The following is a 25031-nucleotide window of genomic DNA, read 5'->3' on the forward strand; positions in this document are numbered from 1 at the left end:
AAATAATCCAATAAAAAATGGGGTACAGACCTAAACAGAGAACTCTCAATGGAGGAATCTAAAATGGCTGAAAGGCACTTAAGGAAATGCTCAACATCCTTAGTCATCAGAAAAATGCAAATCAAAACAACTCTGAGATTCCATCTTACACCTGTAAGAATGGCCAAGCTCAAAAACACTGACGACAACTTATGCAGGAGAGGTTGTGGGGAAAAGGGAGCACTCCTGCATTGCTGGTGGGAATGCAAGCTGGTACAACCCCTTTGGATGTCAGTATGGCGATTTCTCAGAAAATTAGGAAACAATTTTCCTCAAGACCTAATAATACCACTTTTGGGTATATATCCAAAGGATGCTCAATCGTGCCACAAGGACATGTGCTCAATTTTGTTCATAGCAGCTTTGTTTGTCAGAGCCAGAACCCTAAAACAACCTAAATGCCCCTTAACTGAAGAATGAATAAGGAAAATGTGATACATTTATACAATGGAGTACTACAAAGCAGAAAAAAATATCGACAGTTTGAAATTTGCAGGCAAATGGATGGATCTAGAAAACATCATATTGAGTGAGGTAACCCAGACCCAGAAAGACAATTATCACATGTACTCACTCATAAGTGGCTTTTAGACATAAAGCAAAGAAAACCAGCCTACAATTCACAATCCCAGAGAACCTAGACAACAAAGAGGACCTTAAGAGAGACATACATAGATCTAATCTACATGGGAAGTAGAAAAAGACAAGATCTCCTGAGTAAACTGGGAGCATGGGGACCATGGGGAAGGGTTGAAGGGGAGGGGAGAGAAAGGGAGGGGAGCAGAGAAAAATGTAGAGCTCAATAAAATCAATAAAGCAAATTAAATTAAAAAAGAACATAAAAAAGATGGACAGGCTGAGTTAAAAAAAATAAAAAGGCATAATGATTTAAGAAAGCCCTGTAGTCTAGAAAGACAAATGGCAGAAACTAAAAAAAGTACATGATAAATTAAATGTGAAAAGAGCCGTGAGTGGAGAGAAAGGACAAGGTTGACCCATGGAGGTAATGACGCACACCCGGCCACAGCTAAGGCACATGGATTCGATACTGGGGGCTCCTGAACTTGGATGACATGCATTTATCTATGGAAGGGCCCCTACCTCCTGTGTGGAGACCACCAAGGGAAGATCAGCGTCCCAGCCTAAGTCAGAATAGCAGCTGTGGGGATGAAGCAAGGATCCACGAAGCCTGGGCCAGAGAGGCCAACATCCACAGAGTGCGAACTCTGTGAGGAGCTTAAGGGAATCCTGTGAGAGGCTGAGCAGCTGGCTCCAGATTCTGTGGTAAGTAAGGCAATGGCGTTGAACCCAGGCACTGCGGCTCCAAAGCCGCTTGTTACTATGCCAGACTGCCCATCTGAAGACAAAGGGCATGGGTGGAGAACCACAAGAGCATAGAGGTTGCGACCTCTAGACTCAGGCTTCCTGAAGGTTTCTGACGTATCCTATATACTCATGGACAGTCCAGTTAAAAATAGACCTCTCCTTTTCCACCTCCATAAAAATGGTAAAAACAGTGACCGTGTGGGATTGCTGTGATGCCCAGAGAGTGGAATGCAAGTGTTCAATAAATGTTAACTACCCACGGGACGGTCAGCATCGTCCTGTGTCTTAGAGGCGGGAGTCCGGGCAGGTGTGGTGGTGCTTGTCTGGGCTCCCAGCCCTCAGGAGGCACCAAAGGGCCGGAAGTTCAGGGCCATTCTCAGCTACATGCTGAGTCTGAGAGCAGCCTACCACCTCCCGAAACAAGCACACCCCAAACATATGCATGTGTAACATATCTGTGTGTTATGTATATGTGTACGTATGTATGTATCCAACAGTAAAATGAGCGATCGCCATCATTTATAGGTCGGAGGACCACAAGGTTTCTACTCCATTGGTCTCTCTAAAGAGCTTTAGGAAAGGCCATTATATCCATGCTTAATAACCACTTGGGGGGGGTGCACGCCTCCCAGCACTCGGGAGGCAGAGGCAGGGGAATTTCTGTGAGTTCAAGGCCAGCCTGGTCTACAAGAAATAGTTCCAGGACAGGCTCCAAAACTACAGAGAAACCCTGTCTTGAAAAACCAAAACAACAACAACAACAACAACAACAACAATTACTTAAGGGCTGGATCAAACAAAGTCCTTACTTTAGGTTTCAGTAACAGGGAGGAATCAACAGACTCCAAACTCATAGCAGTCCTCCTGCCTCAGTCTCCTGAGTGCTGGAATCATGGGTGTGGAGCACCACCAGCTTCAGCTGTGTTTTTTATCTCTAACATGCAATCAGTTTTGTTTGCTCTCACATCAGTGATCTGAGTCGCCCCAGTGGGTACCGTGGCTTAGGTAATTCTCTCAGCTGACAATGAGCGGCATAAATGGGAGCTAAGGTATACACTAACCCTAGCTCATCTAACAGGGGGTGGAGATTTGGCACTCTGCCCTTTGAATTCATTCTGCCTTCTGATGAAGTGATATTAAATGAAGACAATCCATGGCCTAGACATGGTGGCATACCTTGTCCTCACAGCAGGGGCAGGAAGATTGCCACAAGATCAAGGCCAGCCTGGTCTATATATCTGGTTCCAAGCCAGCCAGGGCTGCATAGTGAAAGTCTTTTTAAAAAAACAAAACACATAGTTCTAATCATTATCGATGTAATTACATTAGTGCTCTGAATATCACACATACTTATTGATGATGTGAAGAACACGGTATATGATAGAAGCCCAAATGTTGTTGAACCGCACATTTGCTAACACACAGCATTTAACTGCACAGCAAAACATCTACAGGGTAAAAGGATCAGGGAGGAGGGATGAATTAGGTGCTTGCTTTAAGCTTGAATGTGTTTTCTTGCTTCTGCTTCCCACTGTTAAGTGGTCCCAGCTCCCATTTGGCAACGGCGAAACAATTGCTATAGTGCAGCGATGACGGGTGTCTGGGAGCTCTCGTTGAGTGGCTGCTACAGAATTTGAAAGGGCAAGGCGTATTTATTTCACAGACTAGTCCTCAGCTTTCTCCATCAAACTGTCGCCATAGAGACGCAGAACTTAAAGACTGCCTTCTAATCATTTTGGAAGCGAAATGTCTATTTCTGGCTGAGGCTTGGCCTCTCTGGAGTTTATAAAGAATTTCTTACTGTCTGCTATGTGGTGTGGAATTTAAGACAAATCTGGAGCAACCCTTTGGGGGTGAGATGAGTAGCCGTTTTTTAAAAAGGAAAAACCCACTCACTGGTTGGGTGAGGTTGGCCAGGCCAGCTATGGCCTGGATGAAATTCAGCTACAAACTTCCTCAGGCCTGGTGCCTACTTCCCTCTCGTGACCTCCCGGGCAAACATCGCCCTGAGGGCAGATCCCTGGAAGCAGTTCAGTCATAAACTCAGATATCAGTTACCAAAGGTCATGTGGTTTAAGGAACTTTTTTAGTTGTTAATCCCATAGGTCCATACAGATAAATACAACAAAGCACTTCTCTGTAGGTTTCCTTTTTTTATTTTTGCCTCTGCCACAGTACCAATGAAATGTCCTCTTGTTCCGATGATAATCTAATGTTTTCTAGAAAGATAAAGAATTTGGCCTTTCAAATAACTGATGCTAACACTAATTCCAAAGCTAAGCAGGATACATGAAAAAACAGAATTTATTTCAGTCGATTTTTGCCTCTTGGAACTCTGATTCTGTAAGCTAGCACTTCAACCGGGCGGTGGTGGCGCACGCCTTTAATCCCAGCACTCGGGAGGCAGAGGCAGGCGGATCTCTGTGAATTTGAGGCCAGCCTGGTTTACAAGAGCTAGTTCCAGAACAGGCTCCAAAGCCACAGAGAAACCTTGTCTCAAAAAAACCAAAAAGAACAAAAAACAAACAAACAAACAAAAAGTTTATAAATAGTGTTCTTTTGGTTCTCTTCAACCACACTAAACTTTTCCTGTAGATGCTTCCAAAACTGCACTGGAACCCACCAGTTTTGAAAACGCATACCCGTGGGAGCCACAATTTCCTCACAAGGAATTTCTTCCAGAAGAATATTCACATCAAGTTTAGTCCACCTTGAGGGCTTGAGGGGCTCAGCCTAATTCCTGCACTCGGTTCCCAGAACACTAGGCAGGAAGTTGGAAGGAGGGTCCTTTAGTGAAGCAGAGGGATCCTATGACTCCCTGATTCCGAAGCGAAGGCCCAGGAGGCTAAGCACACCTGAGCATTCAGCATTAACACCAGCTATTGTGTGAGTGTCGCTTGACATTTGAGGAATGTGTTTATCAGGGAAGCAGATACCAAAACAAAGGAATTCTGAGAAAGGGACAACAAGGCAGAAAGATCCGTGACAGCAGCGGAATACCAGAAGAGACTAACTGGGAGCTGGGAGCTCCGTGGGGTGGGTAAGGCCACCAAGTCTGACCGCCTGAGTTCATTCCCCAGGTCTCTTGTGGTGGAACTGACATACACACACGTGCACAAAGTAAGTAAATCAACAGACAAATGTAACGACTCCACCCGGTCAAACATTGCAAAAACAAAGTAAATGGGGGTTTTCAGGAGCTGGAGGGAGTGGGATGGGGCGTTTCAGTGTTGCAGTGATTGTTCTGGAGAGGGTTGTATAGATAGATAGTCGTGCAAAACAGCGCGGAACTATGGATAAGGTGTCCTGGGCGTCAAAGCCACAGCCCTACACAGGCTGGGCAAACATTCTCTCACTGAGCTATCTCCTTTGCCCTAATGTAATATATTTTATATTATAAATATATGCATTACAAATATAAACATTACATATATCAAATATACACAACAAATTATGTATATGTGCACACGTATATACATACATACAAATTACACACATACAAACACACACACACACACACACATATATATATATATATATATATATATATATATATATATATATATATTACATGGACATTCCTCAGAAGGGGACTCAAGAGGTAACACATTGCTGGAAAGTAGAGAACACAAAGTCACTGTTATGAACTGGAAAAGAGGCAGCTGGAGAAGATAATGGAGAAGCAGATGACATCAGAGTTCCAGCAGCAGACCCAGTCCCGCCCACATGGCTCAGATAGAGAATTTTGTGAAGGGTCTCCTTACAGAGCTATGAGCTGGAAGGATTGAGGGAACAACCGAGAGTCGTGTAGTGTCCAGCAACTAACGACAAGGGGAAACCATTGCATCTCAGCACTGAAGGGCCAGAGGGGAATGGGTTGTGTAGACCGAGTCCAGTCAGAGGGAAGGGGTTGTGTAGACCGAGTCCAGTCAGAGGGAAGGGGTTGTGTAAACCGAGTCCAGTCAGAGGGAAGGGGTCCTGTAGATCGAGTCCAGTCAGAGGGAAGGGATCCTGTAGATCGAGTTCAGTCAGAGGGAAGGGGCCGTGTAGATCGAGTCCAGTCAGAGGGAAGGGGTCCTGTAGATCGAGTCCAGTCAGAGGGAAGGGGTTGTGTAGACCGAGTCCAGTCAGAGGGAAGGGGTCATGTAGACTGAGTCCAGTCAGAGGGAAGGGATCCTGTAGATCGAGTTCAGTCAGAGGGAAGGGGTCGTGTAGATCGAGTCCAGTCAGAGGGAAGGAATCCTGTAGATCGAGTCCAGTCAGAGGGAAGGAATCCTGTAGATCGAGTCCAGTCAGAGGGAAGGGGTCGTGTAGACCGAGTCCAGTCAGAAGGCAGTCTTTGTATTGGTGACAAAATCTCGGACCAGAAGCAACTGAAGGAAGAAAGGGTTTATTTTGACTCATGACCCAAGGCGACCCGTGCCATCATGGAGGATGACAGCAGAAGCAGGAGGTGGCCAACTGCATTGCATCCACAGTCAGGAAGCAAAGTGTCGTGAACATTACTACTGATTTTAGCTTTCTCCTTTGGACCCAATGTGTGTGGTGCCACACACATTCAGAGTGAACTAAACCTAGGCAATTGCACATGGGCATGCCCAGAGGCTAACCTGATTATATAACCCTCCAAAGGCCTGCTCAAAGGCCATTCTGGAGACTCTCACATTGACCGTATAGGGCTCCCCAGCCTCTTGCTTTGAGATGAAGTTAGGGCCTGTCGATGTGACCGACACCAGGAAGAATGGCTGGACTAGTCAGAAAACAGCAGGCAAGGCAGGGGATATGATAGTCTGTAGTCCACAGGGTCATTTGCAGGACAGGGAAGGGCAGTATGTGACAGGAAATAAATTATCAAAGAATAATACAATAACATTTTCCCACCAGGAAAACATCTGGTGTTCATCCCAGAAAATTAACGAAAAAGAAAGTCATATATAAGGCGTAACATAAATGTCTAAAAAGAGTTAACAAAGGAAAGATACTAAAAACTTGCAGGGAGGACAAAAAAGATTATACATTGATCAGAAATGGGAACAGCATTGGATTAATCAATAGCAACTAAGGATTCTGTGTGGCAGGGGAGCCGTTCCTTCAACTGTCTGAGAAACATTATTTCCAAACCAAATCAATCAGATGCAGGCAGAACAAAGACGTCTGCAAACATTCAGTGCCTTCAAACTTTGACCTGCAAGTTCTTTCTTAGGAATCAATTACAGAACAAAGATGCAAACAGATAGACAAGCAAGGACGGTCCTGGGCTGGGGAAGAACAGGATACAGGCTCAGCCAAGAAACGAAGGGAAGTCCAGGCTGACAGCTGTGCAGATGTCCTAGAACATGGGGTGGGGAGGCTCCGGTAGGATGCCCTGAGGAAAAAACAAGCCACTAATCATTTTCAGAAGGTTCAACAATTCTTGAGGGATTTTGAGGGCAATAAAAACAAAGCATATGTCTATTTTTAAAACTTAGCTATCCTTCCCCCTATGTCCCCTGTGATGGAGGACATGATCCAGGGTTGCTCAGGTGCCAGGCAAGTGTCCTGCTATTTTCCCACATTCCCAGGCCCAAATCAACCTTGTAGCTGTATTTGGTTTTCTTTTTTTCTGAAGATTTATTTCTCTGTGTGTGTGTGCCTGCGTGTGTTGTATGTGTGTTGTGTGTGTCTTTGTGTGTCCGTATGTGTTGTGTGTGTGCGTGTGTGTCTGTGTGTGTGTCTTGCATGCATGCACACGAGTGACGGTATCTGCGGAGGTCAGAAGAGCTGGTAGAGCTGCAGAAGGTTGTGAGCCAGACTCTGCTCTGTTGAGAATCACACTTGTAAGAACGAAAGTGTGTAAGGAGAGGGCAAAGATTGAATTCAAGTTTCAGGCAAGCCCTCCCCCCCCTCCCCCGGCCTAAGAGATGTTAGGCAAGTATTATACCTGAGAATCACAGCTCCACCCCCAGTTTCTTTATGCCACAAGGAGGTCACATGTTTGTCTTGTCAAGTTTTCAAAAAGTGGTTTTTCTGAACTGGGGTAACAGCTCATGGCAAAAACAATTTGGTTTTAGATTCTAACACTTGTGGGTTGGTGTGAGAAGTCCTTTTGTATATGTGTTGCTTTTATTGGTTAATAAATAAGGAAGCTGCTTTCGGCCAATGGCTTAGCAGAATATAGCCAGGCTGGAAAAGATCTATACAGAGAACAGGCAGAGTCAAAGAGGCGCCATGTAGCCACCAGAGGGGAAAGATGTTAGCTGCCAGCTGGAACCTTGCCAGTAGACCACGAGCCTTGTGGTAAAATATAAAATAATGGAAATGGGTTAATTCTAGATGTAAGAGCTAGCTAGCAATATGCTTAAGCTATTGGCCAAACCGTATTGCAAACAGTATAGTTTCTATGTGGTTATTTTGGGGCTGAGCAGCTGGGAACAAAGAAGCGGCCTCCTACAACAGTGGGTTTTGCTGCAGTGAATGACGCATTGCTTAATGCTTCATTCCATTTGCAGGAAACTGAGCACTTGAGCACCAGCCACACACCATGGACGAGGCATGAGGCCGCAGGAGCGAACGAAGCAGACAAGCGCTCACGTTGTAATGTTTCTTAACACTCAGTGTGTGTTGGCCACTGTGCTGAGGCAGGAGAATGGTAGCCGAGCTCGTGAGTGCTCTCAATTGCTCACAGAGCTTCCAATAGGATGCCCAGATGTGAGTTTTCTCCAGTTGTCTTTTCGATGACTTTCTGCTCCTCTGCAAGTCAGGTGGATTCCCAGTATGAAAGTAACAGCAAAGGCACTGATGATAAATACAAAACAGGGGCTGGAGAGATGGCTCAGATGTTAAGAACATTGACTGCTCCTCCTGAGGTCTCAAGTTCAATTCCCAGCAACCACATGGTGGCTCACAGTCATCTATAATGAGATCTGGTGCCCTTTTCTGGCATGCAAACATACATGGAAGGAATGTTGTATACATAATAAATAAATCTTTAAAAAGAATAAATAAATACAAAACAACCGAACAGAAAAGACAGCCAATTCTTTCAGCGTCACAGTTGCTGGTCAGGGTCAGCTGGCAGAGACGTAGAATGGTGAGTGTAGAGAGCCGTGTGATGCCATGCCTTACAGGTGGTGCTGATTCCCACCTTCCACCTTTCCAACGGTGAATGCTCTCAGATGTGTAACAACTCCATATATGGTTAACACTAAGATCTGGCTTGCTTCCGCGTTTCTGGACCTATCTGCGTCTCCCATGTGGCTTGATGGGGTTGGCTACCCAGAGGTTATTTAAGCTGTAGACTGGATTTTCCCCGGTGGGAGAGGTTGAGAAGGGGCGAGAGGTTGCGAGAGGTAACGAAAGGACAGGACGCAGTTAAGAAGAGTCCGGTGTTGCATCTTCATTGCTGATAAGGCGGACGCGACAGTGAGGGCAGAAAGGATGTGTTTAGCAAACACATGAAGTTATTCAGAGAGCAAAATGAACCACTAGAGGAGGGAGCCAATGAAAGAGAAGCCAGGGTCACACGTGGCACAAGGGTTAAAGTTTAAGGAGAGGAGAGATTAGCTGGGCACAGTGGTGCACACCTTTACTTCCAGCACTCAGGAGGCTGAGGCAGGAGGATCTCTGAGAGTTTGGGGCCAACACCTGGTCTACAGAGTGAGTTCCAGGACAGCCCAGGGCCGTTACACAGAGAAACCCTGTCTGGAAAAAAAAACAAACAAACAGACAAGTCTAGGTTGTGATAAGAATGGATAACTTTGAGATATGTATTGTGAGTCATGCAAAGAAATACCCCTTTGTGCTCACACATTTCAGTAAATGTCAGGTTGCTTTTTGTTTCTATTTTTGGTGTCTGTTGTTGCTTTCAACAACAATCTAATAACAGAAATTATATATTCTGCTCATTTAGGCAACAGTTTTATTCCAAAGGAACCACAGTATTTAGAATATAATCTGATTTACTGGCATGTGCCTGTAATCCCAGGACTCTGAGGGCTGAATCAGGAGGATCAAGAGTTTTAGGGCAGTAGGCTTCGGAGTTAGCCCAGTAGTTAAAGCCCTTCCCATGCAAATGTGAGGGCTAGAATTTGGATTCCCAGAACCCACTTAAATACTGGGTGGATGTGTTGACGTGCCTATAATTCCAGAACTCAGAAGGTGGAGATGAGGGATCCTCAGGGCAAACTGGGTAGCTAAACTAGCCTTATCTATCTTGAGTTCTCCACTGAGAGATTCTGCCTCAGTGAATAGGTGGAGAGCTGTTGAGAAGATTCCCAACACCATCCTCTTGCCTCTACACACCTGGGCATAAGCGGACATGAGCTCTCACTTATACTTGCCCACACATATATAAGCAAAAATGTTTATATATATATATATATATATTTTATTTTTTAAAATATTTATTAATTTATTATGTATACAATATTCTGTCTGTGTGTCTACCTGCAGGCCAGAAGAGGGCATCAGATCTCATTTCAGATGGTTGTGAGCCACCATGTGGTTGCTGGGAATTGAACTCAGGACCTTTGGAAGACCAGGCAATGCTCTTAACTGCTGAGCCATCTCTCCAGCCCTATATACACATTTTAAAAAGAATAAAAGGAGCTGGGCAGTGGTGGAACACGCCTTTAATCAGATCTCTGTGAGTTCAAGGCCAGCCTGGTCTACAAGAGCTAGTTCCAGGGCAGGTTCAAAAGCTACAGAGAAACCCTGTCTCTAAAAGTCAAAAACAAAACAAAACAGAACAGAGCACCCCCCCTCAAAGCCTAAAGGCCTGGGTTACATAATGAGTTTGAGGCCAACCTAGACTACATAGCAAGGCCCTGTCTCAAAAGACAAAACAAGCATATTAAAGGAATTAAGTTTGAATTCCTTACTAGGGTATACAAACTTCTTCCCAGTCTTCCCTCTGAAGCACCCTCACCCTCCAGACACTGGCCTTCTTCAGCAGCTTCTGCTGCTGCCTCCTCCTCCTCTTTTTTTTTCCAATTTATTTATTTTCATTTTATGTTTATTGGTGTTTTGCCCTGGGTGTCAGATCTCCTGGAACTGGAGTTACAGACAGTTGTGAGCTGCCATGTGGGTGCTGGGAATTGAACCTAGGTCCTCTGAAAGAGCAGCCAGTGCTCTTAACCGCTGAGCTATTTCTCCTGCTCTTCTTTTGGTTTTTTTTTTTTTTTTTTGAGACAGGGTTTCTCTGAGTAGCCCTGGTTGTCCTGGAACTCACTGTGTGTCCTAGGCTGGCCTCAAACTCAGAGATCAATTAAGACTGGACAGGTGACAAGAGGGTAGAGCATCTCCAAGCAGAGGAAACAGTAAGTGTGAAGGTCTCAGGATGAGGGTACCCAGAATTTGGGGAAATGAAAGAACATCGGTGTGTCTGGAACCTACTGAGGAAGAGTTAGGCAGAGAGGGGCCAGGACAGGTGTGGAATGTCTCAGCATTGGTCGGCATCTGAAGAGAGACAGAAAGCTGTGTGGTGGAGTGAGCTGGTTTTGTATGGGTTTTTTTCTCCTTGTTTTGTGGTGCTGGGCATGAGACCTGGAGTCTGAATATGGGAGACGAGTGCTCTATCTCTGAGCGATTCAACCTCAGCCTCAAGCGTGTATGTGTATGGTGTCATGCTTTGTAGTTCAAGTTGGCCTCAAATTCACGATCCGCCTGCCTTTGCCTCCTTAGCTCTGGGATTGCAGGCTTGCATGCATCACTCTTTTAGGGTTTTCAAAAACCACACTAACAAGCTGGGAATGGTGGCACACGCCCTTAATCTCAGCGCTTGGGAGGCAGAGGTGGGTGGATCTCTGTGAGTTTTCCTCGAATCCTCAAGGCTCAATGGCTTGTCACTCTGCTCCTGAAATAGGGAAAGTACCCCAGGATCCGTGCAGGCTGTCCTACAGAACGGGTTCTTGAACAGTCAAAGCTACACAACAGAGAGATTGCCTCAAACAAACAAAATAAGAAAATGGAAAGGAAGACACACGAACAACGTGGGTAGGTGGAGGGGACAAACTGTGGGAAGGGTAGGAAATTTGGAGAAGCGGGGTGCTTGGAAAAGTAGCCATGGCAGAGATTGTCTAGGAACACTGGCTAGGTGAACTCAGGGTAACAGGTCTATTTAAAGGGGTGGAAGTTTAGAGACTGTCCCTTTCACATGAGTTTCAGGAAGTCAGATAATAAGGCAAAACGGCTTCCTGGTTTTCTCGTAGGCTAGAAACGTAGACCTAAGATGACCGCTGGAGTTTTGTTTCAGACCACCGAGTGTCATTTACTGCAAGGGGAGCTATCTAACGGCGGGCGAGTGTCCAGGAGCAGATGAGCCCTGTGTGGCCTGGGTTGGAGACAGATGCAAGATCTACAGGAGAGGTTGGGCAGGCAGCTAAACAGCTGTCAGTGTGATGAACTGTTTGAATCTAGGCACAGATATCACTGTTCCGACTGAGAGGCCCAATGGACCGGTCCTGAGGTTCTTCCCTTCAGGATCAGAGTGCACAAGCCATTGAGCCCTGAGGATCTAAGAGAAACTACCAGTCAGGATTTCAGTAGAGATCACTGATCAGCAGTTTAAGCTCGATAACCTTCCTCTTAAATAGGAAATCAGAATTCCATATTTCTTGGAGAAAATAACACCCAATAAATCCTACCTTAAAAATTTTATTCTATTATCATGTATGTATGTATGTATGTATTTATGTTTTCAAGACAGGGTTTCTCTGTGTGGTCCTGGCTGTCCTGGAACTTGCACTCTTGACCAGGTTGGCTTTGAACTCATAGAGATCCACCTGCCTCTGCCTTCCGAGTGCTGAGAACAAAGGTGTGCGACACCACCGCCCTGCATATTTTTCCTTCTAGTATTTTATGTGCATATTTTTGCATTGTTGTATATAATGTACAGAAAATTTTCATTTCTTCCATTTTCTTTTATTTTTTTCCCCTTTTATTTATTTCTCCCATTTTAAAATGGAAAGAACCTATGGTCATACTGATCAATTTAGTGGTATATAAGTTCTGTTCAATCACTTTTTAGAAACACTTGTAGAAGGATGGAAATGGTTCTAACGAAATTAAAGGAGTTTTAGAAACTACAGAAAAAAAATAAAACTCATAAAAACCCATTTCGATCTGAAGATTTTTGTGGAGAAACCTAGTATTTTGAGAGTTCTGAGCGACTCTCCCAGGACAGCGTCAGAGGTCCCAGAGACCTCCAAGTGATAGCAGCGGCTTCCAGCAGTGGCTTCCAGAAGCTATCTTAAGAAGTTCCTCTGGGAACAAGCACCTGTGCCCCAGCCAGTATACACCGCCATTCTCGATACAAGATACCTGGCCGCTGCAGCGACCACTGGAACCTTGGCCTCACTATTCCTAGAGGAACAATCACCAGAACCGTGGCACTGCCTCAACCTGGAGGAGTGACCACCGGAGCTGTGGCCCCACCTGCACCTTGAGGCGCAACCATCTGAGCTTTGGGTCATCTTGCTCCTGTAGGAGCCATCATTGGAGGTTGTGTTCTACTTACACCTGAAGGAGCATTCAACAGAGCCACAGCCCCAACTACACCAAGTGGAGGAAGAGAGACTCCCTGAAACACAGGTTCCACCTCTTCCAGTTGGAGGAAGAGATGGGTAGATAACAAGAATACACTCAACAACATAAAAAGCGATATGGCACCACCAGACACTAGTGGTTCTACAACAAGACCTGAACACCCCAACACAGATGAAGCAGAAGAAAACAACCTTAAAAATCACTTTACGAAGATGGTTGAGGCCCTTAAAGAGGAAATGAAAAATTCCCTTAAAGAAGTGGAGGAAAAGACAAACAAAAAAAAATTGAAAGAAATCAACAAATTTCTTAAAACCAAGAAAAAGCAGTCAAACAGGTGAAGGAAATGATTCAAGACTTGAAAACGGAAACAGGGGCAAAAAAGAAAACACAAACCAAGGGAATTCTGAAAGTGAAAAATTTGGGTAAACACTCAGGACGCACAAATGCACGCATAAACATCAGAATACAAGAGATGGAAGAAAGAATCTCAGGCATTGAAGATACTGTTGGGACCATTTGGAGTCCTGGCCTCCAGCTGCTCTTCCCTGCTAGAGATCTTTACTTTCCTTCTGATTTGAGTTACTAAAGGCTGTGTCAAAGTTGTTTACCAGCACATGTTCACGAGCATGTGTTGCCTTGGCCTTGAGGATCAGAGGATAAGGTTTTCACCTGTTGGTCCACCTGACTGTGTTGGGTATTTAAGCCTCCGTGGTGCTATTCAATGAGGGGCTTCTTACCAGTGACTAGAGGTCCCTGTCTCTGTGTCTTTGTGTGTTTCAATCTCTAGCCCCTTGCCCAAGGCTCGTGAACTGTATGGTAACGCATAGAGCACAGACAGGCATTGTGTGTTGCAGATACCATAGAGGAAATAGATTCTTTGGTTAAAGAAAATGTTAAATCCAACAAATGCTTAACACAAAATATCCAGGAAATCTGGGATACCATGAAAAGACCAAACTTAAGAATAATAGGAATAGAAGAAGTCCAACTCAAAGACACAGAAACTATATTCAACAAAAAAAATCATAGAAAAAAAAAACTTTTCCAACCTAAAGAAGGACACACCTATGAAAGTACAAGAAACTTACAGAACACCAAATAGACGAGACCAAAAAAAAGTCCCCTTGTCACATAATAATCAAAACATTAAACATTCAGAATAAAGAAAAAATATTAAGAACTGCAAGGGTAAAAGGCCAAGTAACATAAAGGCAAACCTATTAGAACTACATCCTACTTCTCGATGGAAATAATGAAAAGCCAGGCATTATGTAGATACGAAGAGACCACGGTTGCCAGCCCAGAATACTATACCCAGCAAAACCTTCAATCACCATAGATGGAGAAAATAAGATATTCATGACAAACCAGATTTAAACAATACCTCTCCACAAAGCCAGCCCTACAGAAAGTGCTAGAAGGAAAACTCCAATCCCAATCAAGTCAGCTACATCCACAAAACCACAGGCAATATATGATCTCACAGCAACAAATCCCAAAGAAGGGAAATGCATCACACAATGCCACCACTAACAACAAAAATATAAATAGCAGGGACTAGCAATCACTGGTCATTAATATCCCTTAATATAAATAGACTCAATTGGCCTATAAAAAGACACAGGCTAACAGATTGGATACAAAAATAGTTCCATCCTTCTGCTGCATATAAGAAACACACCTCAACCTTAAAGACCTACATTGTCTGAGAGTAAAGGGTTGGGAAAAGATTTTGCAATCAAATGGACCTAAGAAACAAGCTGTTATAGCTATCCTACTATGTAACAAAATAGACTTCAAACTAAAATCAATCAAAAGAGATAAAGAAGGACATTTCATATTCATCACAGGAAAAAATCTACCAAGAGGAAATCTCAATTTAGAACATCTATTCTCCAAATGTAAGGGTATCCACATGTGTAAAAGAAACATTACTAAAGCTTAAATATCACACATCAAGCCTCACATACTAATAGTGGGAGGCTCCAACACCAACTCTCACTACTGGTCAGGACTGACAGACAGCAACTTAACAGAGAAATAAGGGAACTAACAGATGCCATGACTCAAATGGACTTAACAGACATCTATAGAACATTCCACCCAAACACAAAAGAATATACCTTCTTCTCAGTACCTCATGGAGCCTTCTTAAAAATTGACCATATACTTGGTAATGCTCTTAATGGCTGAGCCATCTATCCAGCTTGATCACATACTCAGTAACAAAGCAAACCTCAGTGGATACAAAAAAAAAAAAAAGAAGAATTGGAATAACCCGCTGTATCTTATTGGATCACCATGGCTTAAAGTTAGAATTCAACAGCAACACTAATTTCAGAAAGCCCACAAACACATGGAAATTGAACAATACTCAACTGAATCAACACTGGGTCAAGGAAGAAATAAAGAAAAATTAAAGACTTCCCAAAATTCAATGAAAATGAAGTTAAAATATACCCAAACTTATGGGTTACAATGAAAGCAGTGCTAAAACGAAAGTTCATAGCATTAAATGCCTCTATACAGAATCTGGAAAAAGTCCACACTAGTGAATTAACAGAACAACTGAAAGATCTAGAACAAAAAGAAGCAGACTCACCCAGAAGGAGTAGATGGTGGGAAACAATCAAATTGAGGACTGAAATCAATAAAATAGAAACAAAGAAAACAATACAAAGAATCAATGAGACAAGGAGTTGGTTCTTTGAGAAAATTAACAAGCTTGACAAACTTTTATCTAAATTAACCAAAAGGCAGAGAAAGAATAGCCAAATTAACAAAATCGGAAATGAAAAGAGGGACATAAGAGCCACTGAGGAAATACAGATAATCATCAGGTCATATTTCAAAAACTTGTACTCCACAAACTTGGAAAATTGAAAGGAAATGGACAATTTCATGGGTAAGTACCACAGACCAAAATTAAATCAAGACCAGATAAACAAATTAAATAGACTATAACCCATAAGGAAATAGAAACCCGGATATCAATCCACATATCTTCGAACACCTGATCTTTGATAAAGAAGCAAAAAATATCAAATGGAAAAAAGAAAGCATATTTAACAAGTGATGCTGGCATAACTGGATATCAACATGTAGAAGAATGAAAATAGACCCATATCTATCACCATGCACAAAACTCAAGTCCAAATGGATCAAAGACCTCAACATAAAGCCAGCCACACTGAACCTTATAGAAGAGAAAGTGGGAAGTCCATTTGAACACATTGGCACAGGGAACCACTTCCTAAATATAACCCCAGTAGCACATTGAGAGAAACAATTAATAAATGGAACCTCCTGAAACTGAAAAGCTTCTGTAAAGCAAAGGACACAGTTAACAAGACAAAACAACAGCCTACAGAATAGGAAAAGATCTTCATCAATCCCACATCAGAAAGAGGACTGATCTCCAAAATATATAAAGAATCCAAGAAACTAGACATCAAACTACCAAATAATCCAATTATAAAGTGGGCTACAGATCTAAACAGAGAACTCTCAACAGAAGAATTTGAAATGGCCAAAAGACACCTAAGAAAATGCTCAACATCCTTAGTCATCAGGGAAATGCAAATCAAAACAACTCTGAGAAACCATCTGACACCTGTCAGAATGGTTAAGATCAAAACCACTGATGACAACTTATGCTGGAGGGGTTGTGGGGTAAAGGGAACACTCCTCCATTGCTGGTGAGAGTGCAAACTGGTACAGCCCCTTGGGATATCAGTGTGGCGATTTCTCAGAAAATTAGGAATCAATCTACCTCAAGACCCAGCAATACCACTTTTGGGTTTCTACCCAAAGGAGGCTCAATCATACCACTAGGATTTGTGCTCGACTATGTTCCTAGCAGCATTATTCGTAATAGCCAGAACCTGGAAACAACCCAAATGCTCCTCACCCTAAGAATGAATAAAGAAAATGTGTTACATTTACACAGTGGAGTATGGCTCAGCGTTAAAAAGCAATGGCATGCCTGATGGTGGTGGCGCACACCTTTAATCCCCACACTCATGAGGCAGAGGCAGGTGGATCTCTGTGAGTTTGAGGCCAGCCTGGTCTACAAGAACTAGTTCTAGGACAGCTGGGGTTGTTATACAGAGAAACCCTGTCTCGAACCCTCCCAACCCAAATCAAACCAAGCAAGCAACCAACCAACCAAACAAACAAAACCCAAAAAAATAATGGTATCTTTAAATTTGCAGGCAAATGGATTGACTAGAAAAAAACCTCCTGAGTGAGGTAACCCAGACCCAGAAAGACAAATATAGTATGTACTCAGTCATAGGTGAAACCAGACAGAAAGCAAAGCATAATCGGCCTACAGTGCACAAACGGAGAGATGCTAGAACTCTCTTCCAGAAACACTGGGCAGAGTTCCTGGCGTACAGAGGAGGTGAGGGAGGAGCGACAATATGAACAAAGGGGACAAGACCATGATGGGGAAACCCACAGATTCAGCTGACCCAAGCTAGTGGGAGATCACTGACTTCAGACTGACAAATGGGGAATCTGCATAGGACCTGCATTTTAGTTTAGACCTTCTTGTCTTTCAGAGCCCTTATGAAAACTATGGAGACTTATTTTCCCCACCAGAATAAACTAAGGGCGGTAGATGGGCCAATGAAACGGCTCAGCCTGATCACATAAGTTTGACCCCCTGGACCGCCATGCTGGAAGAGAACAGGCTGTCCTCTGACCACATGCACGCACGCGCATACACACATACCAAATGCATAAATGTAATAAACAAAACATGGGTGATGGACCTAGCTGTTTCAAATAGTTTGGAGCAAACAGAGGCCTAAGCACTTTATAAACTTGCAGGGTAATAGCCATCTTTTTCAGGTACAAGGGAACTCTGAACTAATTGATTAAATGCTTGATTACTTGAAATCTATATAGGAGGGTAGTTAGCAGCACCATTTGATAACTGAACTCCACAATACCATCTAAAGTGTATTCTAATCTGCAAATGTAATCTTTCTGAGATTTGGATCTTTGTACAGCTAAAAACAAACAAACCAACAAAAAACAGTAAGGATGTAAAATGCCAGTAAGACTAAATTTCTTATATTTTCTAGCCCTGCCTATAGGTAGATGGAATTAGGATAGAACCAAAAAAAAAAAAAAAATTGGGGCCCCAAAGATACGTGCGTACGTGTGAACTCACAGCTCGAACTGCGGTAAGGAAATGAGTTAGACGGGGAAAGGCTCGGATCAGAGCCGACCATCCCCGGGGACGCCGCGGTCCCGGACAGCCCGTCCCTCTGGCCATATTCCAGCCTCGGGTCCCAGGGGCTTCCTCCAGCGGGAAGCAGGGACGCGCGTGTCCGGGCGCGCGCCTACGCGTGCACTCACGTGTGTATACACACACACACACACATATACACACGCGCACGCACACACACACACATACACACACACACGCGCGCGCGCGCGCTCGCACGCACGCAAGCACGCCCGTCCGCCCTCCACCTCCCGCCACGGCCGGCTTCCTCCGCCGCCCGAACCCTCGGGGGCGGGCCTCTTTCTCTTTAAAGAGCCGACGCAGCCTCGGGAGCCGAGCGGCGCGCAGCCAATGAGCGAGGCCGAGCGGCTCGAGCGCGCTGACGCAGCACCAATCAGCGGCGGCGGGGGGCGGGGACGCCGGAGGCGACACTATTGTTGATGAGGAGCCGCGGCGGCGGCTGCACCATCTCGTCGCTGGCCGCTGCTGCCCGCGCGCCCCCCGTCCCCGAAGTCAGGCTTCGTCACCCGCCGGCTCAGGCCTTCCCTCGGGCCCCGCGCAGCCGCTCCCCGCCGCCCAACACCCTCCCCACGGCGCTCGCGGGCCGCTTTCTCCGGGGCGGGGAGGGGGGACCATGTCCCAGCGGGTGAGGCGCAATGGGTCTCCCACGCCCGCGGGCGCCCTCGCGGGTGGCGCGGTCGGCCCGGCCGGGGGCCCCGGGAGCCGCCTGCAGCCCATGAGGGCGACCGTGCCTTTCCAGTTGAAGCAGCAGCAGCAGCAACATGGCAGCCCCACGCGGGGTGGCGGCGGCAACAACGGCGGCAACAACGGCGGCGGCGGAGGCGCTTCAGGCCCCTCGGGTGGCGGCGGCCCGCGCACCGCCTCGCGCAGCACCAGCCCCACGCGCGGCGGCGGCAGCGGGAGCGCGACCGCGCGCACCAGCCCCACCGTGGCCACGCAGACGGGCGCGTCCGCGACGTCCACGCGCGGTACCAGCCCCACGCGCGGCACGGCGCCTGCGGCCCGAAGCAGTCCTCCGCGACCGCAGCCGCCTCCGCCCCTGCTGGGCACCGTGTCGTCGCCCAGCTCCTCGCCCACCCACCTGTGGCCTGGCGAGGTGAGTGCGGCCCCACCCCCCGCCCGCGTCCGCCACCGGAGGAGGTCCCCAGAGCAGGGCCGGCCCTCGGCGGAGAAGAGGAGCCCCAGCGCCCCGGTGTGCAAAGCAGGTACGTGGAGGGCAGGGGTCCCGGGGCGCGGAGCGTGGACTGCAGCAGAGCTCCATCGGGGCGGGGCTGGGCGTGCAGTCCGCCACCCCTGCGTCGTGTCCGCGCGGGTCGCCGCGGTAGAGGTGGTGCTGCCGCTAACCTTGGGCCTGAGCCCATTTGTGGAAATCATAAACCCTGGGATCTGGCCTTGCGCCTTCGCTTCTGCTCACACTCACTCGAGGGTGAGGCTAGGGCTGGTCTGTCACTTTTGTTTTAGTGACGTGGTTAAGGCTTGCAAATAGCCCGTGAGTGCTGCTCAGTGTTTTCTGTTCCAGAAAACAGTTTCGGATCTGGAGGACTGAGTGCCACGGCGAAGGCGGATTTGGACCATTGAAGAGTTGTGCAGCTGGGAGTGGTTTTTGCGTTTCATAAGACTTAATGAGTAGCAAGAAGGGAGAAGTTAAGCAAGATTGCTTTGGGGTGTGTGCATAGGTATATGTATATATATGTATGTGCATATACCTATGCTCACATGCAGTTATATATATATGTAAATGATAAATAGCTAGCCTGAGGGTCTGGGTGTCTTTCTGAGATAATGGTTTTATTTCTCTCGTATTGAAACAGAGTCTCTCTTGCCCTGGCTGGCTTGGAACTCGCTGTGTAGCCTATGCTGGCCTTGATCAGTCTGCCTCTGCCTCTTTAGTGCTGGGATTAAAGGTACCCGTAATGACTGGCCCCGTCTTGTTGATTGTACCTGACAGTTTTCTTGGGGAAGATTCTGGATGGAGGCCTTGGTTTCCAGTGGAGTCAGTTCAGAAAGGGTAATTCAAAGGAATATTTAAAATAATTGGGAGTTTCAGGAGATTAATACCCATTTCCTAACTAAGTCAATAAGATGAAGTGATTTAAGAAATATAGAATAATGTGACTCTTTTGTACTTTTTATCATGAAAGGCTTAAAAGTTTTATTATATTTTATTTTGTGTGTGCATGTGCGCACATTTCCATGGCCTATGAGTGGAGGTCAGAGGATAGTTTAGAGGTGTGGAGTCTTTCCTTCCTTGATGTGGGGTCCAGGGCATCTGACTCTGGTTTCAGGCTTGATGGCAAGCGCCGTCACCTGATGAGCCATTTCACCAGGCCTGTGAAGGATTTTAGACAATACCTCTTTAAGAAAGATTGCCCAGAAAAATGTTAGGTAGTGTTTTCTGATTAGAACCAAAGAAGAGTTCTAAACCTTTGGGAATACAAAATGCTTCCGGGTGTTTTTTTATTTTTGTTTTTGAAACTGGGTCTCCTGTAGGGTCAACCGGCCTGGAACTCACTGTGTAGAGAGGCTGGCCTCACCAACTGCCTCTGCCTCCTGGAAGCTGGGATTAAAGGGGGCACTGCTTTACCTAGCCACAAATTGTTTCAAAAAAACATTGTTAAGAGGACTCTCGCGGTTGCAGTAATGGGCAAGTGGTTTTCATGCAGGACCTCATTTTAGCTTTCTCATTGGCCTCTGTACAAGTTGAGAACAAGTGGTGGCAGATGAGATTTGACTCAGCTTGTACTCCACAAAGAACATGCCTTCAAATTATATCAAGGACCTTCTAATACATAAGAGAACGTCTGGGAAATGCATTGCACACCAAAATTACATGTATGTAGTTATTGAATCTGCTGAACAAGATTCCTGCAGTCTGCCTTTGAGTTTCTGGAGCCAGGATAGCACATCTAGTATGTACTGCTTAAGTGGGCAGTAGATGTGGAGGAAGAGGCAGGGTCCTTCAAACTGATAACAAGATATGTCGCTCTTTCAACAAGTGTATCCTGAGTAGAACTCAGGTCAAATAGTCAAAATGTGAAGGAGAGTGCCCCTTTCTGTTGATTTCTAGGAGGCTTTATTTCTAGGGTTCCAGGCTCTTTATGTGCTCATTCTTATTTTCCAAAGCTCCCCCCCCCACCCAACAACCAAAACCCCAGAAAAACGAGTAGTTAACTCTTTAGGTGTGAGGGATATTGCTTGTTGTTAGGTCTTTCAGTCTTACTCAAGCGTGGATGTCCGATGGCTTCTTTTTGGGATATATTCTTGTTACTCTCTAGTTACATCTGTTCAAAATGGAGAGGATGTTTTCAGTTCAGCTTTTTGTAGCACAGACTGTTATGATTAAATCATTCGATGGTTTATATGACTGAATCTAGAAAGAGACACCGTGGTTACCAGATCCCTTTTTGATAAGAGTACCACCAGTTTGCAGGCTTCATGAAATGTAAAAGTTCTTATTGTAGAAACGAAGATGCCTTCTTTATGTAGGTCGGTCACCCCATGCGACTCAAGTGCTTGAGTTCATCTCCATGAGGTTGCTCGTTTCTGGGTGTTTTACGGGTGAGCAAACTGTCCCATCTGCACCAGAGTTCCTAAGTTGGAGACCTTGGGATCTCCAGCTGGTTGATTCTCTGGAATATCTGATCCAGAATATCTTTCTCTTGACTATGATGAGGGCACCCAAGCACTCATTGATGGTAGCTATTTAAATGGCCGACTCAGGGCCTGCTGTTTTCTTAGCAAAGTGGTTTGTCTGGGTAGGCTACTTTCAGAAGGTAAGTAGGCAGCAGGGCTAATGGTGAAGTTGATTTGTGCTTTCCCTTTTACTTGACTTTATCTTATTTGTCATAGGAACAGTTACGATAAGCTTTGAGTAGACACCGGCTTTTGTATCTGTGTTCAGTCACTTATGATCATGTGGTATGGACAAGTGAATAACATGTTAGTGATAGAGTCCATGTTGTAAAATTTTTTTACATTGTATATGTGTGTTGTGTGTATGTGTTGGTACATACATGATAGGGTCACGTATGTGATGGTCCAGGTGGCATTCTGCTGGAGTATGTCCACTTTTTCTACCCTTGGTTCCAGAGGATTGAACTCGGATCATCAGGCGTGGTTATTTACCTGCTGAGCCATCTCACTAGCTTTAGTTTTATTTAAAAATTTTAATTATATTTTATTTTATTTTATTCTGTGTGTGTTCATCCACATGGATGCCAGGGTTCATGTTGCATTTATCTAATTATTCTTTATCAATAAATAGTCAGAAGTCAGATATTGGGATAAGAACTTGAATGACCAGAGAAGTCACAGAGAAACTACCAGTGACCTATGTCTTCAGTTCATCCAAAAAAGACAGAGATCCTCTCTAAAGATTACTTCCTTAACGTAAAGATGAAAAATAAAAAAAAAAGATTACTTCCTTATTCCTGTCTCTGTCCTCAGTCCTCCAGAACCTTTATGGTTAATTTTGCTCAGCTAGTGGCTTCCTCCACCCTCTGATTCAAAGCAAACTTTATTGTCAGAATGCGATCAAAATATCACGCAACAGGTTCATGTGTGGAGATCAGAGGACAGCCTTCAACCTTCGGGAGCTGATTCTCTATTTCCACCCTGAGGATCTCAGGGATCAAACTCACATTGTTAGGCTTGGTGGCAGGCATCTTTACCTGCTTAGCCATCTCTGTCCCCCTTTTTTATTTTTAATTGACTAATAATTGTTTATGAGATGCAGTTTTCTATACATAGATCCTTTTTTTCCCTGAGACAGGTTTTTTTATTTATTTATTTTTTAAAGCTTTGGAACATGTTCTGGAACTAGCTCCTGAATTCTGGGATTAAAGGCCTGCATCACACTCTGTTTTGGAAACTTAAGCTTACTGTAGTAGCCTTAGAAAGTGTCTGCTGCATTGTCACAGCAATACAATCATGCCATGGTTAACTGTATGTAGTTACGATTTAACACTGCATCCTCATTGTTATTTACATTTCTCTTGAGAATAGAGCCATGCTTGCTTGCTGTTTGCATGTGTAGGCTTTGACAAATGTTACCTTTTAATAATAGGTTTATGTGTGTTTTACAGTGGTGATAAAGCAGACTATTTTAGACACTTTTAGGCAATAGTTAAAATATGGATGCACATATTTTATGCATTTATGATATGAGCTAGCATTTAAACTTTTTCTAGGTTATGCAGTGTTTCTATGTGCTTTTTCAAATTTTTGCAGTCTCCACCAAAATCCTTATGTCAGTGGAGCGGAGCAGTTCAGGCCTGTGCTCCTGCATGTCAGCTGCACAGTACTAATAGCTGTGCCACCTATGAGTCTCTGCCATCTGGCTGTCCTTGTGTCCTTTGTGACAAATTGGTAATAAGTTCTGTAAACACTCTAGACTATTACTAAACCTTAGAAGGTGTTCCTGGGAACTTGTGGTCTGTAGTCGTTTGGTCAGAAGGCCAGGACTTGCATCTGAAGAGGAGGGGACAGTCTTCTGAGGTCAAGCTCTTATTATGCCTTAAATGTTAATGTCCCCATATGCTCCTGAACTTTAGGAGAGAGTTACCTTGAGTGGGTCCTTTGTGTTGTGTCTTACCCTGATCTCCTCCTGTAATCCGTTTTCTCTGCTTGTTGACTGCCATGGTATGGAATACTGTGCTCTGCCATGCCCTCCTTGCCATAATTAGGATTGTTATCTCTGAAACTGGGAGCTAAAACAAGTATTTCCTTCAGTTCTTTCTGTCAGGTATTTTTTTGCTACAATGGTAGGAAAAGAAACTTCGACAGGCCTGAAGCTGTGGCTGGTATCTGTCCTAGCTCAGGGTAGTTAGAATCAGAATTGGACTCTTAAATTTCCATTTGGTGACCAGAGAATTGGTTGGTGCTTGAAAACACCCCAGGGTGCTTGTTAAAAGTCAGTATTGCTGCACACACTCCTTTAATCCCAGCGCACACTCCTTTAATCCCAGCGCTCGGGAGGCAGAAGCCAGAGGATCTCTGTGAGTTCAAGGCCAGCTTGGTCTACAGAGCAAGTTCCAGGATTGACTCCATAGCTACTGAGAAACCCTGTCTTGAAAAACAAACCCAAAAAACAACAACAAGAAAAGAGTCAGCGTCTAGGTCTAATTTTAGGTCTTGAAAGTCCCTCCTAGTATTGCAGAAGTCTTCAGAGATGTGGCTTGAAAACTGGGGAGGGGGGAATCAGTTTAGTATTTATGTGATTTTTGTGCTGTGACTGATATGTTGTTGATAACAAGATGTGTATTGTTTTGTTGTTTTTGTTTTTTGAAACAGGATTTTCTCTGTATAGTCCTGGCTGTCCTGGAACCCCCTCTCTCTGTAGACCAGGCTGGCCTTGAACTCAGAGATCCTCCTGCCTTTGCTTCCTAAGTACTGGGCTTAAAGGCATGAACCACTACACTGGGTTTAAACCATTTTTTTTTAAAGATGTGTATTCTTTTACATTATGTGCCTCATGTGAATATGCCTTGTGTGAGTGTGATCATTAATTGGGGTGGGAAAGTGCCAAGAAAAGATGTACTTCCCTAAAAAGATGCATATTTTAAATTGTGTGTACATATATGTGTGTATGCATTCTTGTGTCAACATGAAGTAGGTGCCTGGGAGGTCAGAATAGGATGTTGGATCCCCCAGAGCTGGCGCTACGTGTGAGTGTGAGCAGCATGGTGTGGGTGCTGGGATCTCAGTGCATCTTCTGGAAGATGTGCTTCTAGTCTTGAGCCGTCTTTGCAGCGCCAGGAGATGCACTTCTTTGCACCAGTAGGCATACTCAAGTAGAACACCAAAGCTCCTTATTTGTGGCAAGTTTGAAGTCTGTTTTGTAGTACTTGGTGTAATAACTCTGAAAATTCAGCATTTCTCTAAC

General features: G+C 44.8%; 1 protein-coding gene across 1 annotated transcript in view; it reads left to right on the top strand.

Annotated features, from left to right (window-relative positions):
- The first annotated feature begins 18620 nt into the window (after positions 1-18620).
- The window catches only part of Fam117b (family with sequence similarity 117 member B), a 79256-nt gene continuing 72845 nt past the window's right edge, over positions 18621-25031 (top strand). The window contains exon 1 of the mRNA XM_048428783.3: positions 18621-19353. Within this exon, the coding sequence (XP_048284740.3) occupies positions 18762-19353 (592 nt within the window). The 5' untranslated portion in view covers positions 18621-18761. The remainder of the gene's footprint in view (positions 19354-25031) is intronic.

The sequence above is a fragment of the Myodes glareolus genome, chromosome 27 (assembly GCF_982192425.1).
Source record: "Myodes glareolus chromosome 27, mMyoGla1.1, whole genome shotgun sequence".
Classification (NCBI taxonomy): Eukaryota; Metazoa; Chordata; class Mammalia; order Rodentia; family Cricetidae; genus Myodes; species Myodes glareolus.